The sequence below is a fragment of the Gallinula chloropus genome (assembly GCF_964237585.1).
Source record: "Gallinula chloropus genome assembly, chromosome: 16".
Classification (NCBI taxonomy): Eukaryota; Metazoa; Chordata; class Aves; order Gruiformes; family Rallidae; genus Gallinula; species Gallinula chloropus.
The window spans coordinates 11,174,546-11,192,286 of NC_140101.1; the positions used below are offsets into that span (position 1 = coordinate 11,174,546).

General features: G+C 42.1%; 1 protein-coding gene across 1 annotated transcript in view; it reads right to left on the reverse strand.

Annotated features, from left to right (window-relative positions):
* TOP1 (DNA topoisomerase I) overlaps nt 1-17,741 on the reverse strand; it is a 66,212-nt gene that overhangs the window by 15,343 nt on the left and 33,128 nt on the right. Inside the window, exons 4-9 of the mRNA XM_084271389.1 lie at nt 11,418-11,544; nt 10,739-10,797; nt 7,923-8,018; nt 6,607-6,682; nt 5,546-5,643; nt 1,248-1,363 (exon numbers count right to left, since the gene is read on the reverse strand). Coding sequence (XP_084127515.1) covers nt 1,248-1,363; nt 5,546-5,643; nt 6,607-6,682; nt 7,923-8,018; nt 10,739-10,797; nt 11,418-11,544 — 572 coding nt within the window. The remainder of the gene's footprint in view (nt 1-1,247; nt 1,364-5,545; nt 5,644-6,606; nt 6,683-7,922; nt 8,019-10,738; nt 10,798-11,417; nt 11,545-17,741) is intronic.

A 17,741-nucleotide genomic window follows, 5' to 3' on the forward strand; every position in this document is an offset into this window, starting at 1 on the left:
TACAGGATCGCTTTACTTGCCAGATCCCCCCTACCCATCCCATAACCGTTGAGCCTATTGATGAATTTCTGCAATGACAGAGACAAAGGTTGCAAAAATCCCTGCACTTCCTAGAGGTTTCACTAATTAGATAGCTAGATAGAAGAGGAGCTTATCGCTGCCTGCACTAAAGGGACAGCTACAGTGCAGTTTGCCTCTCCCCCTTCTCTTAGACAGGAGAAATATTACACCCTCTTCAATAGAGGGGAAAAAATTTCCAACTTAATATAAAGCTCTTATCAACCCCGATAAAAAAATCTCTAGACAGACCTGACCACAGTGCTACTTGATTCGAGACAGCCTTTAACAGGATGCAATACATTTATTATTTCACTGTACTGTTGCTGAAAATGAATGCCACTTATTTCTCTGTATTTACCACCACTGTGTCATGTCACACAAAACCAGCACGTTGCTCCCCAGAGTTCCACACACAGATGTCCCCTTCACCAAAAATTACGTTTTCATCCATTCAAATGCCTCCCACTTAATTCAATCCTGGGTTAATTTGATCCTTCATTTAACATGATCACAGGACTAAAGGAAACACACAGGTCATCAAGTCTGCTCTCCAGCAGGGAGCACATCATATAATCCCTTCCACATGAGCCTTTAACAACCAGTCAGCCCAGCATATTAGAATCCCACATCAATTAGTTCTACCACACATGATGACTAGTGAGAGGAACATGACTTACACCACAGGGCTGTGTCCTTGAGGCCAGGGTCATCCCATGCATCCCTACAAGACCCTAATCATCTGTATCAAAATTAAATTGTCTTTTATTCCACTCATGCCACCAAATGATCATGAATTTCATCACAGATGATGGAAGCTGCAATTCGTAAGGTTAAAGATAACAGAGCAAGCCTAAAGGTGACTGGTGATGAAGTAGTTACAATTATGTACTCTACTGGTTATACGCTGCTACTCTCAGGCATAGGACACTGTCATACTGTTAAGTAACCCAAGAGATTCACCGCTGTTAACAGAGTGAGAACAAGTTCATCTGTGTCACTCAGCAGAGTTCAGCAGGCTGTTCCTTTACTTCCACAGACCGTTCCTTCACTTCACCATTGAGGAACTTCTTCTAAACTAACCACTAAAACAAAACCACCTCCTCATCTCCTCAGTCCCCGGAAGACGCCACAATACCCTGAGGATGTTTATTTCTCTTCCCAGCAAGTGGAAACACAGATTAACTCACCATCATAATAGAACTTGACATTTTCAGGCAGAGGTTCATATGGTGGAGCAAATACAGGACCTTTGTGCTCTAGGAACTTCCACTTAATGCCTTCAGGGTAGCGCTCTTCTTCCCACCTTCAAGAGAGAAATATGAACCAATTCAATTTTCAGCTTGTAATCTTCACTGTGTTGCCATGTGGATGTAAGAGCATGCTGAAGAAAGATCAGCAAGCAATCATTCCTTTGCTGGTCACAGATCAAGTACAAATATTCAACACACTGTCACCATTTATCCCCTGCCTTTTTTTTAAAAAAATCTATATTTTTATTTATATTTAAAAAAAGCACAGCTATGTCCATAAACACACCACCTTGGCTCACAGGTTATCTGATGACACCACAGTCCTCTCTCCCACTTTGCAACTCTTTTCACAAAATCAAACAGCTGAAAAAGCTTAGAACTTAAGAAAATGCCGACTCTGGTGTTGTAAAGCAGCAAGGATGATGCAAAATTAGTCAGCTGGGATCTAACATCAGGCCCAGGATGCTTGCTCAGCAAAGCCCAACAATGACAGTGTATTACGCAGATGCTTTCCGATGTGGACAAGTATGTCATTAAGGGCAGAGATAAAGAAACAGATGTTCATTTATGACTTAAATGAGAACAAACCTGCGTGGACAAGACAGCCTGCTCTCATCATTTTAAATTCACTGCAAGTCTTTGGGTAAGAAAAACATACTCACAGAAAACCAGAGTAGCACAAGAAAACTGCAGACTTGCCTTAAAGCACCTCTATAAAAATGTTTTACAAATGATGCATTTAAGCATTACAACACAGCAAGGTATGCACTGCTGATCCCACATTCCAACTGAACCTACTCAAAGGGTCAGCAATTCATCTACCAAGAAAAGGGGTCCAGTCAGGCCAGTATCCTCCCCTAGTCCCCCTCCTCCTCCCCTCTACACTTCTTTCAAGATTACCAGAACATTACTGCTACATGCTGCTGGCACAGGATTCCCTGCTGAGAAAGGCTATTTTACCGTAATAATTAATCAACTGGAAGCCCATTAACCTGTCGCAGCACTCAGTCTTTGAATTGCCCAGACAACTTTGTTGAGCAGCCACGACAATAACAAAGTTGAAGCCCTATGGAGCAGCCCTGTTCTGGGTAAGAGTGCAGTGGAAAAAAGACGTGCACGTAGTTGTGATGCACAAATACAGATCGCTTCATTTCCAATGACATAACAGGGTCACTGCACAGATAAGCACTGTATAGAGAAGTGTTACTGCTAGGAGACCCTGAAAACACTTCACAACAGCTGTATGGGGCACAACACTGCTGTAGTTAGAAAAGCTCCATCGTCTTTGGTCACAGCACTAGACCTTATGAGAAGCACAGTGCATTGAAGAGCAAAGCACACAACCCCAGCTCTCAGCACAGAACCTGCATGTCAGTTTTAGGTCCCTGTGTGGGAAGATTGCTTGAGTAAACTATGTTGATATAAAAATCTAATATTGGCATCTGGAGTCTAGAACCCAAATATTTACATTTCTAATGATTGTTTTTTAGATTAATTAGAAGCTAGAAATCTAAATATTTTTGTCAAACACAAGGTTCTTCCACCCAGAAGCTCCTTCCAGCAAGATAAATCTAAACAATTCCACTCTCCTCCCAGTCAGAAGAAGGTTATCCTCTCTGACAGTATTTTTGAAAAAATGAGGGGATCATTCACAGTAGTTCCTACTTTTCAGGACAGGTTTGTCAATCCTGCTTTTCAGCTGTGTCTTTTTAAGCTTTAGCACTCTGATATTTACTCAGAAATTCTGTTGCTCTACCCATTCCTGTTCTTTTATAAAGGACACATGTAAAAGGAGTACTAGAAAGGCAGCGGATTAAATAAGATAGCTGAAGCACATTCTGCCTTTTAGAAGGGCTACAAGGCAACATGGGACCCATGGGATGGTTTCCAAGCCCAAAGCTACCAGAAAATTTGCCACAAAAAAGATGACAAGTCACTCCAAATCCCACCCCCACCTTCCTAACTCTCTTGTACACAAGCACTAAGACAACAGGTCAGGCTCCTGACTAGCAAAGTTTTCATCCTCATTTGAAAACAAACAAAAAGCATTACAGCAACACTGCCCAAGGCAGCTCCTGGTCCCAAAGCAACATTCTACAAATGATTTTGTGGGAGCAAGGAGAATGCTGCCCGTTAGGAAAGCTGCCTTTCTGATTTCAGCAGAAACTGACAATTTAGGGAAAAAAAGTGGAATATACCTCAGGGACATGTTATTCCAAGGAAATGAACTTGCTGTAACACAAGGTGGGAGAAATGCTTATAAGGTATACTTCTGGATCACATATTCTTCACACGCTGACAGGGTGTGAAAATGACCTCTAAGAGCTCCACATGGTGATGAACAAGGCCAATGCCTTGGGAACGTCTAGCATCAAGGATTCTCAAAGTGAGGATAAAAATGCTCAAGGCAGCAAGCACTTGAGGAATCAGCCAAAAAAAGATATCAGACATTCAGAAAATTGACTCAGATGCAACATAAAATGCCCTTAAGAGACACAGTTGAAGTGCAGATGAAACCTTGTCCAGCAAAGACACGCTATACAAAGCTGCAGATGGACGACAGGAACATCAGCAGAAGGATGGCAGTTACCTACTGCCAAATGTTGCAAAACATGCTTTCCAAGGCAGTTTTCCTCAGCAGTAAGCACAAATTGCAGCTACCTGGGACTGTGCTGCCAAGGCAGGTGAGGGGAGAACAGAATGGCTTTCCAGTAAAGGTTTGCTGTTAAAGGATCCCAACTACAAATAAGGGAGCTGTGGTAACAGAATATTGAGTTAAACAGACCCAGGAAGGGCAGCTGAGACAAAGCCAAGACAACAACAGATTATTAAGGCTTAAAGAGATCTTCTGTAGCTTCTTATTGCTTCATGTTCCTGTAGTTTGTTAATGTCAGAGCACACCACAAATATGTAGGATCAAGAAAAACGTGGGCTGCTCAAAAGAAACCCCATCATGATGGTTTTAGGGAGAAGCCTGAAAACCCAGTTTCTAACAGAGTATACAAGCAGAAAAAAAGACATGCAAGTGCTGATGGGTCTGAGGAAGCTGTGACCATCAAAGAAAAATATACAAATACTACAAACACTACAGAAGAATTTTTCTTTTTAAAGATGAATCAGAAGAGTGACAATAAAGGGTAAAAGACTGAACCTGAAAAGACTGAAGAAGATTGCAAAGGCATTCCCCAACACTACAGATCTATTAAAAATAGCCAAATGATCTGAGAAAAGAAAACACTTATGAAAACATCATCCCCAAAAGGTCATAAAAATACATTACAGGAGGTTACAGGAGCGCAGAAAATACATACACTTTTGAAAACCACATATGCATTACACTGAGGGAACTATTAAGACCCAAACATCAAAACACAAAAGTAATAGCTCCTCAAATTCAGTAGTAACAATGGCTTAAATTACTGTGCACAGTTAGAAAAAGCCAGCAAGTTTCTTACACATAGAGCACAGGCCTGTCTTCCAAATGAAAGTTCAGATTTATTTTTTATAGGTTCTAAAAAATGGAAGAGTGATTGAAAACACAACTTCAACTGCTCAACGATGTCACTTTAGGATCCTGGGTAAGGCAGCAAGTGCTTTCCACTCAAAACATATTTTCAAAATTAATTTTCTAAACAGCCCAAGTTTAACTGGTCACTTGAACAAGTTTCATTTCTGTGCAAAAGGCAGGAGCAGTTTTGAGAGGCACACAGTTGATATCCAGCTAGCATGAAAAGGTAGACACCCTTTCAAGTTGTACCCTCTATAACACAGATAAGCATGTACTACAATACCTAGTCAATACTTCTGCACATATTCATATATTCCTGCTGACACCCCAAGCCCACAAATTTTCATACTGCTGTGAAGAGTGTCAGCAAGGAGCAGGTTGTGGGCATGAGAATACCAGAATTTGATCATTATGGGTAGCCTTTACGTTCTACAGATAGCAAACAAACCCACAACCAAAACACCAAAATCCAAAACCCCACCAACCAAACACAAAAAAATGATTTGTGGTTTTTGGTATACCAAAAAACGTATTTCACTTGTACTTCAGAGGAAGAACACAGTGAATGAGATATTTATTTAGAGCTTACCAGAATGTAAGCCAATTATTCAGAACAAATCCTCGTTAATCAATGAAAGAGGAAGCCAGATGTGCTCACTCACTCAGCATGAGGTAACAGGGACAGCCCAGCTGCAGAAGGTAGCTTACATCACTGATAAATCATTACCATTTCCATTTTTGCTCCTCTTCTTTTTTCGGCTTCTTTCTCTTGTCTGCTTCAGGGACTTTCTTGTCTTTGCTCTTAGTTTTCTTTGCTTTGCTGTCCTACAATATGAGTAACAATCTATTACAACAAGCTACTGTGTTTCTCCTCTCCCTGAAAAGACGTTTTTAAAACTAAAAGACTGTCTCTTGGGGTATATAAGTTTGACCACAAACAACTGAATTATGCAGTTTCCACTACATAAATGTACTCTTAGATCATCCTATTAAGTCAAAGTCTGCTTACAGTTCCACTTATATTTTAAGCCAAATTCTTTTACTTTACACTTGGGACGTGCTACGTGCACACACAGCCTGTTACCCTGCCTCACCTGATAAGCATTAAGTCTGGGGTACAGTAACATCATCGCTTAGTTACAGAAACACCGTCCTTGGCCTCCACCAGTGCAGCTTGACTGGCAGATGCTACAGAGCACTTCCACCACTGAGGTGGCCTCTGGAAACGCACTGGTGTACGTTCAGAGACACTATCACTGACAGAATTAACCATGTTGCTAGGAGGTGCTCACAACAAGGGTAACTTTGCTAGATGTGGAGCACAGTATTAGTCTCAAATTATGGCTAACCTCTCTTCACAGAGTCCCTCTCCAAAAAGAATTCCATCCTAGGCTACATCTAAAAGCTTTATGTGTCTTTCTAGCAGCTAACCTGTTTCATCTCCTCTGATTCTGAACTGTGCTACATCATCTGTGCAATCACCAGATGTTGTCAGTAAGGGTCCTCTACCCTCTGCAAGCTACTTTGCAGAGGGACTGTGAATTGCCTGGAGCAGGCTGAAGTTCACATCCTGGAGACATCTTTTCAGGCAGGTTTTCCTGACTTTCATACATTACAGCTCATTACACCTGTGCCACAGGTGGGGGATCTACCAAATGTAGGTTTGTCCCAGACTGGTCCCTGGCTCTTTCCCCTTGAATCAAATTCCCCCCTACTCCGTGTAATTCAACACCAAATTGCCAGCCTTGCTTTTCTTGATCATACAAATAAACTTATCGTTAATGTTACCTCTTCTTCCTCTTGTTTCCTTTTCTTTGCTTTCTTGATGTCTTCTGTTTTGATTTTCTTGGGTTTGTACTCAGCACTGCAAGAAAAAATAAGACTAGCTGATGAGAATAATCCATGTCTCAGTACAAAAATAAAGAGCAGTCATACATACACCAAGTATTTGTGGGCACAAATTCAAAATATTTCTGGCATGTTTATTTTCTAGACAACATGATTTTATGCCCCACACTCTCAGAAGACTGAATAATCCCCATCCAGCAAAAGACCCTACAAAGCCCTGAAACACACAAGCTGTTCCTGTGAATATCTCTCCACAAGTTTCTGACTGCTGAAGCAAAAATCTTCCTTGATGAAGAATCAATTTGTAGCCACCCAGTGATTACACAGGATGGGGTTAATAGGCAAAATTTAGTGGCATGTTCTACCCCTACTCCTTTTCCAGTCCTCGGTCTGGGATCTGCCCACATGGCTCACTTATCACATCCCCCACTAATTCAAACAAGAGCAAAATTGACTACTGGCAAATTCTTAATCTTTCCACTGCAGACATGAAATGGGAGGTCACAAAACCAGAAGGCAGCAAATGATTACACAAAAGAAAGACGTCACACCCATCTCTCTTGGAAACTGAGAAATACCACACTGGGACAGAATGCCACCACAGTTAAACCCTTTCAACCCTTTAACTCCAGGCTGCTAACAAGGCTACACCACCTAAGAGCTGGACACGCACAGATGGTGACTGATCAGTGTGATGTAACTGGGCTTTTATTTTCTCCAGGAGGCTACTATAAGAGGCAAACATTGTGTGTCTTTTCCTCTTGATTTAGAGACAAAAATCCTCAGCATAACCCACAACATATTTAGACTCTAGGTGAACGAGCAGTGCAGGCAAACCTCTCCCCCACCACCAAACAGGCTGACAATGCATTTTCTTCCTCTTGTGCAGTCGTTTCCTCACCCAACAGAAAACACTACAGCAACTCAGCTAGCATTAATACCTCACTTGCTCAGATTTATGGTTCACAATCTTCACTGGTGTCTTTGCACTACCTACCTTCTGGGCTTTTAATTTTTATTTACTAGCTTGGCAACACTTCACAGCACTATCTACAGAAGCAGGTAATGGTATTTTGCTTCGGACACAATAAACTATACTTGCCCTACTCAAGAACTTCGAACAGCAGGAGGAGCCTGGCCTCAGACCTCCATTCACCCACCTGAACAAGTCTGCGCTGAAATCCCACCTGCTCCCTCAGTGTTATCTTTTTAAAACTAAAGGTAACATTCAAGTCACCAGCACCAATGCTACTTACTCATCATCTTCTCGAGGTCTCTTCAGAGGTTTGGAGTCCTCTTTTGGAGATGCATAAAACCCATCATCATCTGGTTCATCTTTAATACGTGGTGGACTGCAAAAAGAAGAAAGGTAATTCTAACTTCAAAGAGGAAGATTCTTGGAAACCTGCAACAATTTGGTTTTAATAAATGATCATCTGCAAAACAGACATCTCTTCCAGTCCTGGAACATGCCCTAAAGAACTGATGTGTGTCATTTCTGAATAGCCACAAGGCAGCATAAGGAGAGGGGTTTTTGGGAGTCTACGCATTTCCATTTCTCAAACACCATCAAGATCAATCTCAAGTGCTTAGATTTCACTCTGAGGTTTTAAGTAAAAACAAGTGGAGCTTCCAGGACTTTCAAATATACTTAAAACAAAACTGAAATGCTCACATCTGTGTGGTCAAGAGGACATTATTTAGTTTTAACTCAGTGTCACTACTAAGCCTGTCAAGAGAAAAAAATTTTCAACTAACTTAAGATCTGAAAGTCATTTCCCTGAATCTTTTGCCAACTAAATACTGAGGCATGGGAAAAACAGAAAAGGAAGCAAAGATTTGGCAAAGTTAAATTGATTGGTGTCTTCATTATCCTGTCCCTTTCAACAGAATACAAATATTAAATCAGGCTCAATGTTTTCAGCCACAATGCCCCAAACAGTAATAATAATAATAATAATAATAAAAGAGTATGAGTGCAAGAGAGACTATCCCTTTAAACAAACTCATCATTTCTAGGTTTCACAGAAGCACTTCACTTATCTTCATAAAGAAAAAGATGTCTCAGGGAATCCAAAATTACATTTTGAAGCACTTAGTGCTGCTCCGCTCAGGTAGACAAAGTTAACACTGCCATCTCAGGCTTCCCTATTCATATTCAATCAGCAATTTCTCCATCAAATTGACTCAGTTTCCAAGTCAACATGTGGATTTTGCAATTGGATGGAGTTGGGGGTGGAAGCAGCATTCTGCTTTGTAGATCACAGTCAGCAAGACACGTTCTGGAGTCTTCCTTTAGCTGGCAATGTGTCCATAAAGCAGAAGAAGGCAGTTTGCTCTTTCACAGCTGTGAAGCCACCGCAGTGCTGGCAGATGCAGCTCAGGGGAACAGATACGTGCTGCTGCACCAAGCCGTATCTGTGGCACTGCCTACCATTAACGAAGACACAAGTCTGCAGTGTGTAGACAGCTGCAAGACATCTATGGAAAAAAATGTTTGTCCCATTTAATTTATTCTCTCTTCCAGGCAGAAATGGAAAACTACTGTTCATTAAGCTGCTAGGAATTTTATCTAGGCTATTTTAACACTGAAATATTTCGTAACATGTCGTAATAGTGGCAAATAAAGTGTGATTATATTAGAAGAAAGGAGCTGTGTGACCAAGCTGAACCTTGACTTGCATTGTTCTCAAGACTGTAACATTGCTCATCCTACCAAGTCTTAAGGAAAAAATCAAAACCATCTGAGTTTTTCTCTGGTGCACTTGAAAAAGAACATTTCAGCAGGGAAAAAAAAAAAGAAAACAAGTCTTAGCCAGCCTGTGGCCCTGAAGGCACAACTGTGATGAGTCCTTCAGGCTCTCCTCAAACATACAAACTATTGCTCTTCGACCTAAACAGGACCCAGTTACCTTGATACAAGAACACTCAGTGTCCCTGGTCAGATTAGCAGACGCACACAATTCTGCTTACTAGAGGCTAGAAAGAGTTGTTATAACTGTCTCCTACAGCACCAAACACCTGAATGTCTTTGCTTTATTTCCAGAGTATCCCCAAAAGGTCCTGGAGAGGGCGCCTGTTCCCTGTGCCAAGCAGAACGACTTCGTTTGCATTTTTAAATAGAGTAAGAAAATGAAACAGATGGAGGAACTCATGCCAAGAGGGCACGTTCAATATATGCAAAGAATAAGTAACAGACATGGACTAGAGAGGTGTCTTTCCCCAACTTCTCTGCATCCACAGAACATGGTGAGACTGGAAGGACTTTCTTGGGTTTTGGGTTTGGTTTTGTTTGGGTTTTTTTTAAGTGGATTCATAAAACAGGACACATAGCTGAAAACTGTTCTTGACTAACAGTTATGAACACATGGATCCACAATACCACAGGTCTCCAGTAAGTCAGTTGATCATGCTTACCACCTTAAAAATAACCAGTGGCTGGATTTAAACAAAATCCACTTAAAATAAGAGATCATACTAAGAAAAACTACTCTTTATCAATTGCTCACTTCAGGCTTTTAATAAGATTCTCTAATGATGACTGATCCAATGCCTAAGTCCAGGAGGCTCTGTTATTAGCAGGAATTTAGTAGGGTAGGACATGTAGGCACTGTCTGAATGAAGGTACTTCTGATTTTACACACACAACCACCCTACTTGTCACTCTGCTGCAAAGGGTTTAGGGTGAGATGCTCAGAGGTGACCTGGACTGTCTTTACAAGGCCCCATCTCCAGAAGACGGGCTGCAGGGCTCAAGTACCAATTTTACAGCAGAGGTTCTTTCAATTGCAACCACCAATGTTTCCATGGTTCAGTCTGTCCTCAGCAGAATTCAGCTACTAATACTTTGACAAGCCCAGCATGTGCAGGCAGCTGCCAGGTATTCAACAGCTCCCATCTCTAGTTACTGGTTAAACAGATGAATTACCAATTCCCACAACTGAGAACGTATCCTCTGAAGGGGTCAAAAGCTTTCAGATTTTTCCCAAGACCAAGTGGGAGGAGCCAGATACTGAGCACCTAAGAAAAGTCAAATTGCTGCTTTTTTCAGGTCATAGACCTGATTCCTTACCTGGAGAAACCATTTTCCTTTTCCTTCTTTATTTTTATATCACCAGAAGATGTCTTCATCTGAAAAAAATAAAAACCCCAAAAACAAAACCATAAATAGTAGGAGCTGATTAGCACTGCCCAGAGCACCTTATGTTTTTCCAGCATGCAACACAGGCAGGATATTTAACTTGCAGAAGGAGCCAAAGGGCACTGTGATCCTATCTTCATCCCTGTAGCTCTTAGTGACCTACACAACACACTGAAAAGGCAACGTTTTCTGTAAGTCTTAGTCAACTCAGCATCTTCTGGCCCTTCCTCCAATAGATTGGATTTATGTGTATGGTTTGTCTGACTTGTCTATGTTTGTCCTTGCACAGAATGTATGTGAGATGTAACAGATTGTTCTCCCTTGCCTCTGAATTTAAGCTTGGCAGAATGAAAATAATGGGCAAAAAACCTGGAGGCAGTGGACACAGCTCCACTATGGAACTGTTTCCATCCACAGTACCTGCAGATAAAGCTCTTACAAGTTCTTTTCTAGCACTACACAAAACAAGGCTCTGGGTCAGCACTGGAACAATTTTCCCCACGTTGATTAAAAACATGGAAGTATAAGCCACATGTAACCCACTGAGTTTGGACCATTTAGTAGTACAAACTCGAGCCATCCTCTTGTCTCCCTCACAGGAGTCACCTACCTTCTCTTCCTTTCTCTTCTCCTTGTCTTTATCTTTGTGTTTGTCTTTGTGTTTCTCTGAGCTGCCATCTTTGTGTTTGGTTTTCTCCTTGTCTTTGTGTTTCTTTTCCGAAGAATCTTTGTGCTCACTGCAAGACAAGAAAGTGTGTTTGCAGAGGGGAACACAAAGAGATTTCACCAATACAGACAATTTCCAGCAGTACAGAGTCACAGGTTTTGATGATTACAGACCCTACAAAACAAGGGATCGCATTAACAGGAAGATCTACCACCGTCTCGTCACGTAATCCATTCTCCAAGGAAGAGGAACAGGAGGGGAACATACCACAAAACCACAGCTGCCAAGTGCTTCACTACAGAAAAAAAACCCTGCTACACTTAAAGCTCAACCCTTTAGGTTGAATTCCTACTGCTTCTGCTTCTCTTTTTCCTAGTCCACGTAAATGGTCACTAGAACAGAGCCACCAGCCCTGTCAATGCTCATGTCAGCTTTTGCTCGGACAACAGTCTGCCATTGTAACAGCTCTCCTCTCTGGAACTTGAAGAGAAAACCGCTGATCTCTATTATTCCCAAACAGATGAGAAAACCAGAGCAAACAGGATATGCAATGTCCTTGTGTTTATGCAAAGTCAAACAGAAAAGACAGGAATAACACTGCAGTCCTCAGCTGGAGCTGTTCTGTCACCTTGGGCCCCCACCAGGATGGGAAATCACCAAAGGTGTTTCCAAGCAAGGATCTGGTTTGCTACTACTCAGTGTGGTGCTACACTTAACAGTACTGACAGTTTAACGTCCCAAATTCTTTAATTAGAACAGAGGAAAAAAATGCCCCCAGGAAGAAAACTGAGTTTTTAATGCTGTTTCTACCTCTTCCTGATTTCAGAAACATATGGGTAACTTTGGATCACTTTTTCAAGGTTTCCTTATCAACCAGAAGACATGTGGCTATTTCCAAATCAAAATCAGTTTTCTCATGGAATGACTTGACTCTTGAGATTACGGTAAGGATGCTCTCTCAGGAAACTCACAATAGAAACTGGCTACTAGGATTAGCAGCCCTGTTGTACAGAAAGCCAGGTAGCCATCTTGTCAATTCGATGGGTTTTCAATATACGTTTATAAGTTGTAAAAATGCAAAGCTTTACTAGAAATAGGTAGATTCCTTACTTCAGTTATTTCAACACTCAAGTTCAAGCCCAAACAGATCTGGGGGAGCACAGCCTTGAAAAACTGCAAGCCTGGAGCACCAGGTAAGAGTGTGATTTTTAAGAATTACCTACTCTTCAAGTCTTCTTTTTACTGTAAAAACAGACTGTAAAAGGGCTGGATGTTTGATGGCTGCAGAAAGCAAGGAGCACATTAACCAGCTCCTGTAGAGCCTGTGTGTAATTAAGAGAAAAGCAAGGAGTCACACACCCGCCAGCCCACACCCAGCTGTAGAGCGGCAGAGTAAAGTCCAAGGCAGGGAGTTGCAGAGCCTCACACAACACTAGCACGAATGGAGCTGAGGGCTAAATATCCAAGCTCAGAGTAGCACACATTCCAACAAATACACCCTGGCCTTCCAAGCCCAAGGAGTTAAAGCATGAAAATCCACCCCAGAGGGAATCAGCATATTCATGTACTGGGTCGCATTAGAAGGTATCAGGAGGAAGAGAACCCTGAGTTTAAATCTCTAGCAACCTTTTTATGCTGCATGTAAAACTATAAAGGAGAATTTAAGTACTAAAAGGCAACTGGCACTCTAGAAAATCTTGTAGATAGACACACAGCAGCACATGCTGTCCCGTGAGTGAAGATTTAACAACTGCAGACTATTCTTACCCAGCAGATCATGACATGTACCCTGTGTGATCAGGACATGCAAGTACATACACAGAACATCCTGAAACCCCTGAGATGCCTGCTCCTCTTGCTCAGATCTGACATCCCAGTTTCTGTACTCCCTTTATTCACCAGTATCTCAGACTCAAGACACTGATAGCCTTTTCCTTTGCTCCAGCTAGATTCATTGACTGAAAGCAAAACCCCCATGTGTTATTAATAATTTTCAAACTCCGGAAGGTCTGGAAATTCTGGCTCAGTCTCACGTATTGTTATCTGTAAGTGAGGTACCTCATTTGCCAAAGATTTAAGTTTTACAATTAAGGTTCACAATTACAAAAGCGTATCGTCATACAGGAAAATTCCTTACAAACACACAAGGCCCATTCTGTTCTCTGCAGAAGTCTGCTTGCTTCTATTTTCTGACTCTTTCTTGTTCTTATTTGGTATTTAAATCCTACATGAAATAATATGTTTTACTCAGACAACTACTTGCACCTTCCAAGCACAGTAAACACTGCAATCGATGTAGTTAGTTCTCTGTGGTAAAGTCCATGGCTGTGTCTGTTGCTTGGGAGTTTGGAACAGTAATAAAAAAAGAAAGCAGCCAACCAAAAGCACTAACTTTCAATATGTGACTGGTAGCAGCCTAGGATGTACACAAAATGTGACTAAAAGCAAATTAATACATGACAACCTACATCTGCAAAGCTAATACTGCCAAAGTCAGACAATCCATTCGCCCCAGCAGCAGTGACAGCTGTTTTGTGCTGAACACTCACAGACTGCAGGTGGAATAAAAAAGTGCTCAAAACCTTAGGCTTGCTTAAGCAGAAGCTCAACAACACTCCTCTTGAAAGGGTGACCACCATTGAGGGCTGTTATGCAATCTAATCTAAAGCTACAGTTCTTCAGCACTGCAGTCAGAATCAAGAAGTCTGGATTTCTGACTCAGAAAAATCACAAGACTATCCTTCCCCTTTGCTCTGCACCGAGCAGTACATTTCTCACCAAAGCAACGTGGGCTCAGATAACCCAAGGAAACCTTGTCTCCAGTTTCATTCGGCAGCTTCATTTTCAAAACAGTGCTGGTGCCTTGGCCCTGAGGTCCTGCTTGCTGCCTCTCCTGGCATGTGACTGGAAGAAATTCCCCAGATAAAAATCTGATTTCCATTTGCTACTTGTTCCAACGTAAAAGAGTATTAATTTCTTTCCTTTGTTTGTAAGTAGACTTCTTGTCAGCCCCACACTGGATCACAACCCTGACTACAATGACTCAGTTCAAACTTTTCTGACATGTGGGGTGATGAAGGTGTGCGCCCCTCTTCCCTGAGGAGACGTGAAATCTCCACCTCAAAAAGTTCATTTGGAAACATACGGATAACAAACCACAATCCTGAGAAGACTAACTTTTCCCCCCCTCCAAAACCAAAGCAAGTTGCTCAGATGTTAGCTTCAGTCAGCAAGCTGAGCTGCTCTGGTCTTTCATTTGGCTAAGACATTTATGCACACCTCTGGGGAACACAATTTAACCACCACACTGATCTCAAAAAAAAAAAAAGGAAGGCAACAGGAAGCCATCCTTATCCTGAAGGAGGAGTTTCAGCCTTCTATCAGAAAGCTATTTCCAGACAATCCCAAAGCTATTATTAGGAGGTATTTGGAACAATTTAGAAATCAGAACTATGTCTTTCTGGCAGATTCGGAACTGGAAAAAAATTTATCACTTTTTTTTAAAGAAAACAAACAAAAAAGTCTCAAGACCACATACACCCAGATCATTTTATCCTGAATTCATTTCTCAGAACACTGTGGATCCTTCCTTCCTTTTCCTGCGCTCACCCCTCTCACCCACTGAAGTAGCCAGCAAAACACCCCATAAGACATCAGGAAACTTCAGCGGAAGTTAGCCTGAAAAGAGGACAAGTGGATGACAACACAGGTGTCCAAATCTGTTTTAGAAATACCCAGCCTTGCTGATAAGATCTTCTTTTTCATCCAGATCATTCCAGTTGAACGGCTGTAACAGCGCTTGGGAGTTTTACCCCTCTGAAGGTGCTTAGTGCTGACAACCTGCCCTGTTTATTTGGGGTTTTTTAAGGGTAGCAAAGCACAGTAGGACACGCTATTAATCCAGGCATTACATCACCTAGATGTGTATCGCAGCACAAAGCCCAGACGAGTACAAATGCATCTCCAGAAGCACTACAGCCTTTCTGCCAGCTTGCTTATTGTCTTTCACTTAGAGTTTTAGTGTGAACAAGGACATCTGAAGGCCCCGTTGAGCTGAGGCCGGAGTGCAGGAAGCAGCGGATGCAGCAGAAGGTGGCATTTCCCTTGCAAGCCTGGCTGTACTTCCCAGTGAGGATGCCTGCAAGGAGGACAGCAGGGAGGAGGGGAGTGGGAGGGAGAACAGGCACCTGGCAGCAGCTGCTCAGGCTACGGTCACATGGGAAAGTCACAAGTGGAAAGTGTTTCCAAAGAATGGCAGATGTGCCGATCACAGCTTCCTCCTTCAAACTACAACAGCTTTGCAGTAATTTAACGCCGCGTTCTTCAGGTGCCATTTATGTACATTAATAATCCCTTCCCAGGCCCTTTCCACTCCAGCTTCAGAATCACAAGCTGGGAAGGATGCGTTAGCTAAAGAGTCTCTTATTTCCTCTCCCTCTCATTTTCTTAGCTGTAATGAGCTCGTGACTGGAAATCTGCTACCAGCAAGTGCCAGAGCCTGCTGCAAGCTGAGCTTTGCTACAATGCAGCTGAAGTGTAAAATAACAGGGAGGTGTGCTTTTAGTGAAACCCAACAACACAATAGGGGCAGAGCACAGGTTACGCAGCCCGCGTCTCGTTTGACGTAATACAGCACTAATGGAAAGCTGTGATCACGCTCAGACGTACCGAGGAACAGCTGAGCGTGCAGGGAGCGCTTCCCAAACAGAAGGCAGACCAGCAAAGGACAGGTTTTCATCTGGCCTGCAGTGTTTTATGCTCACTGTCAGAGGGTTATCATATGGTATTACAGGGGATGAACACGTGAGTGCCAACGCTGCTGCTGGGATTTCAGTAATACAATTAGAAAAGCGTGAAACGGCTTCTCCCAGAGTTGAAAGGAGTTTTTCTACCAGCCTTCCCAGGTAACAGATCAAGCCTTCAGCAAGAAGAACAAGATAAAAAGCTGGACTAATCAATAGGTGACAAAAGTATTAGAAGGAAGAACAATATTCACACATTGAGGCGAGGATGAAGCTTAGCATGCGCTACCTACGGCTGTGCAAGGATCAGGTATACTGCTAAATGAAAAGCAGAAACTTTTACTACTGGAAGACAGGGTCACATTAGAAAGCTGATAAAGGTGACTGTGCACCCAAATGGGGAATAAAAACTGAAGCACCCACACTAGGGAACAGGGGGTCCTGGGAGCTTTTTTATTTGCTTTTCCCCCCCTTGATCCTGCCTCTTCCTGCCCCCAATGCACACAATTCTTTGCAGTTTGGGTTCACATCATAAATCATAGGAGCTGTTTGAGAAGTTTGAACTGAAATTTACCTTCATTCCTTATTAGGAAAGGCCTGGAATCTATGTTTTTCCTAGCAACACCATAAAACTCAGAAGATGTCAGTGAAGATCAGATCTATAAATCCCTTATGGGCTCCATGCTTCTGCTCATCTCAAGCTGTGATCACAAGAGATTCAGTAAACAGAGGAAATATGCAATCTGACAGAAGATTTTTTTCTTCCTGGGGCTCAGATGCTTGTCACATCAATCAACACTGCAAGAGCAGCCTCTTCACTCCCACTGCCCATCAGAAACATTTCTGTGCTCTTCAGTCTAGCAGCACCACACATGATGCACTGAGACCAAGGCACCTGCCACTGAGACAGTTGTTGCATGGTCTGTGTGTGTGTGAAGTGCTCACCTCCCACAAATCAGAAAGTTATGGGCACATCAGATTTGTTTCATTTTATTTAAGCACTACTGTTAATAGGTGTGTATTGGATGGGCTGAGAAAGGGGACAAAAGAAAATGCTTTGCTTGACATGGTTTTATTCTTCATTAAGGATTTTTCTCAAGCAGATCTTAATTTTATTTCCTTAAGGGGTGACAGAAAAAGATCTGAGGCACATAAGTGTTCTCTCCCAGTTTACTACAGCTGTAAATGAGTAGTTAAGATACAGAAGTGTCATCTTGTGAGTGGGAGAGGAGGAAAGCAAGAAGCAAAATTAAGAAGTTCTACATATCACTCCACACACTTTGCCATATGAAATCAAAGTTACCTATTTTAGGTATTTATGAGACTTATCTTGGCAGTTTAGATTCTTCAAAGTCTGGGTACAGGAAATATTACTCTCCCACATAAAAGTTGTTCTGCCTTCTTGATGCAAGTTTTATTTTAAAAGACTTAAGTCCAGGGCAGGAAATGAGACTGTCAAACTCGTACAGACAGACATAATTATCTGCTTCAAACACAACCAGACAGTGCCATGGCTGCATACCAG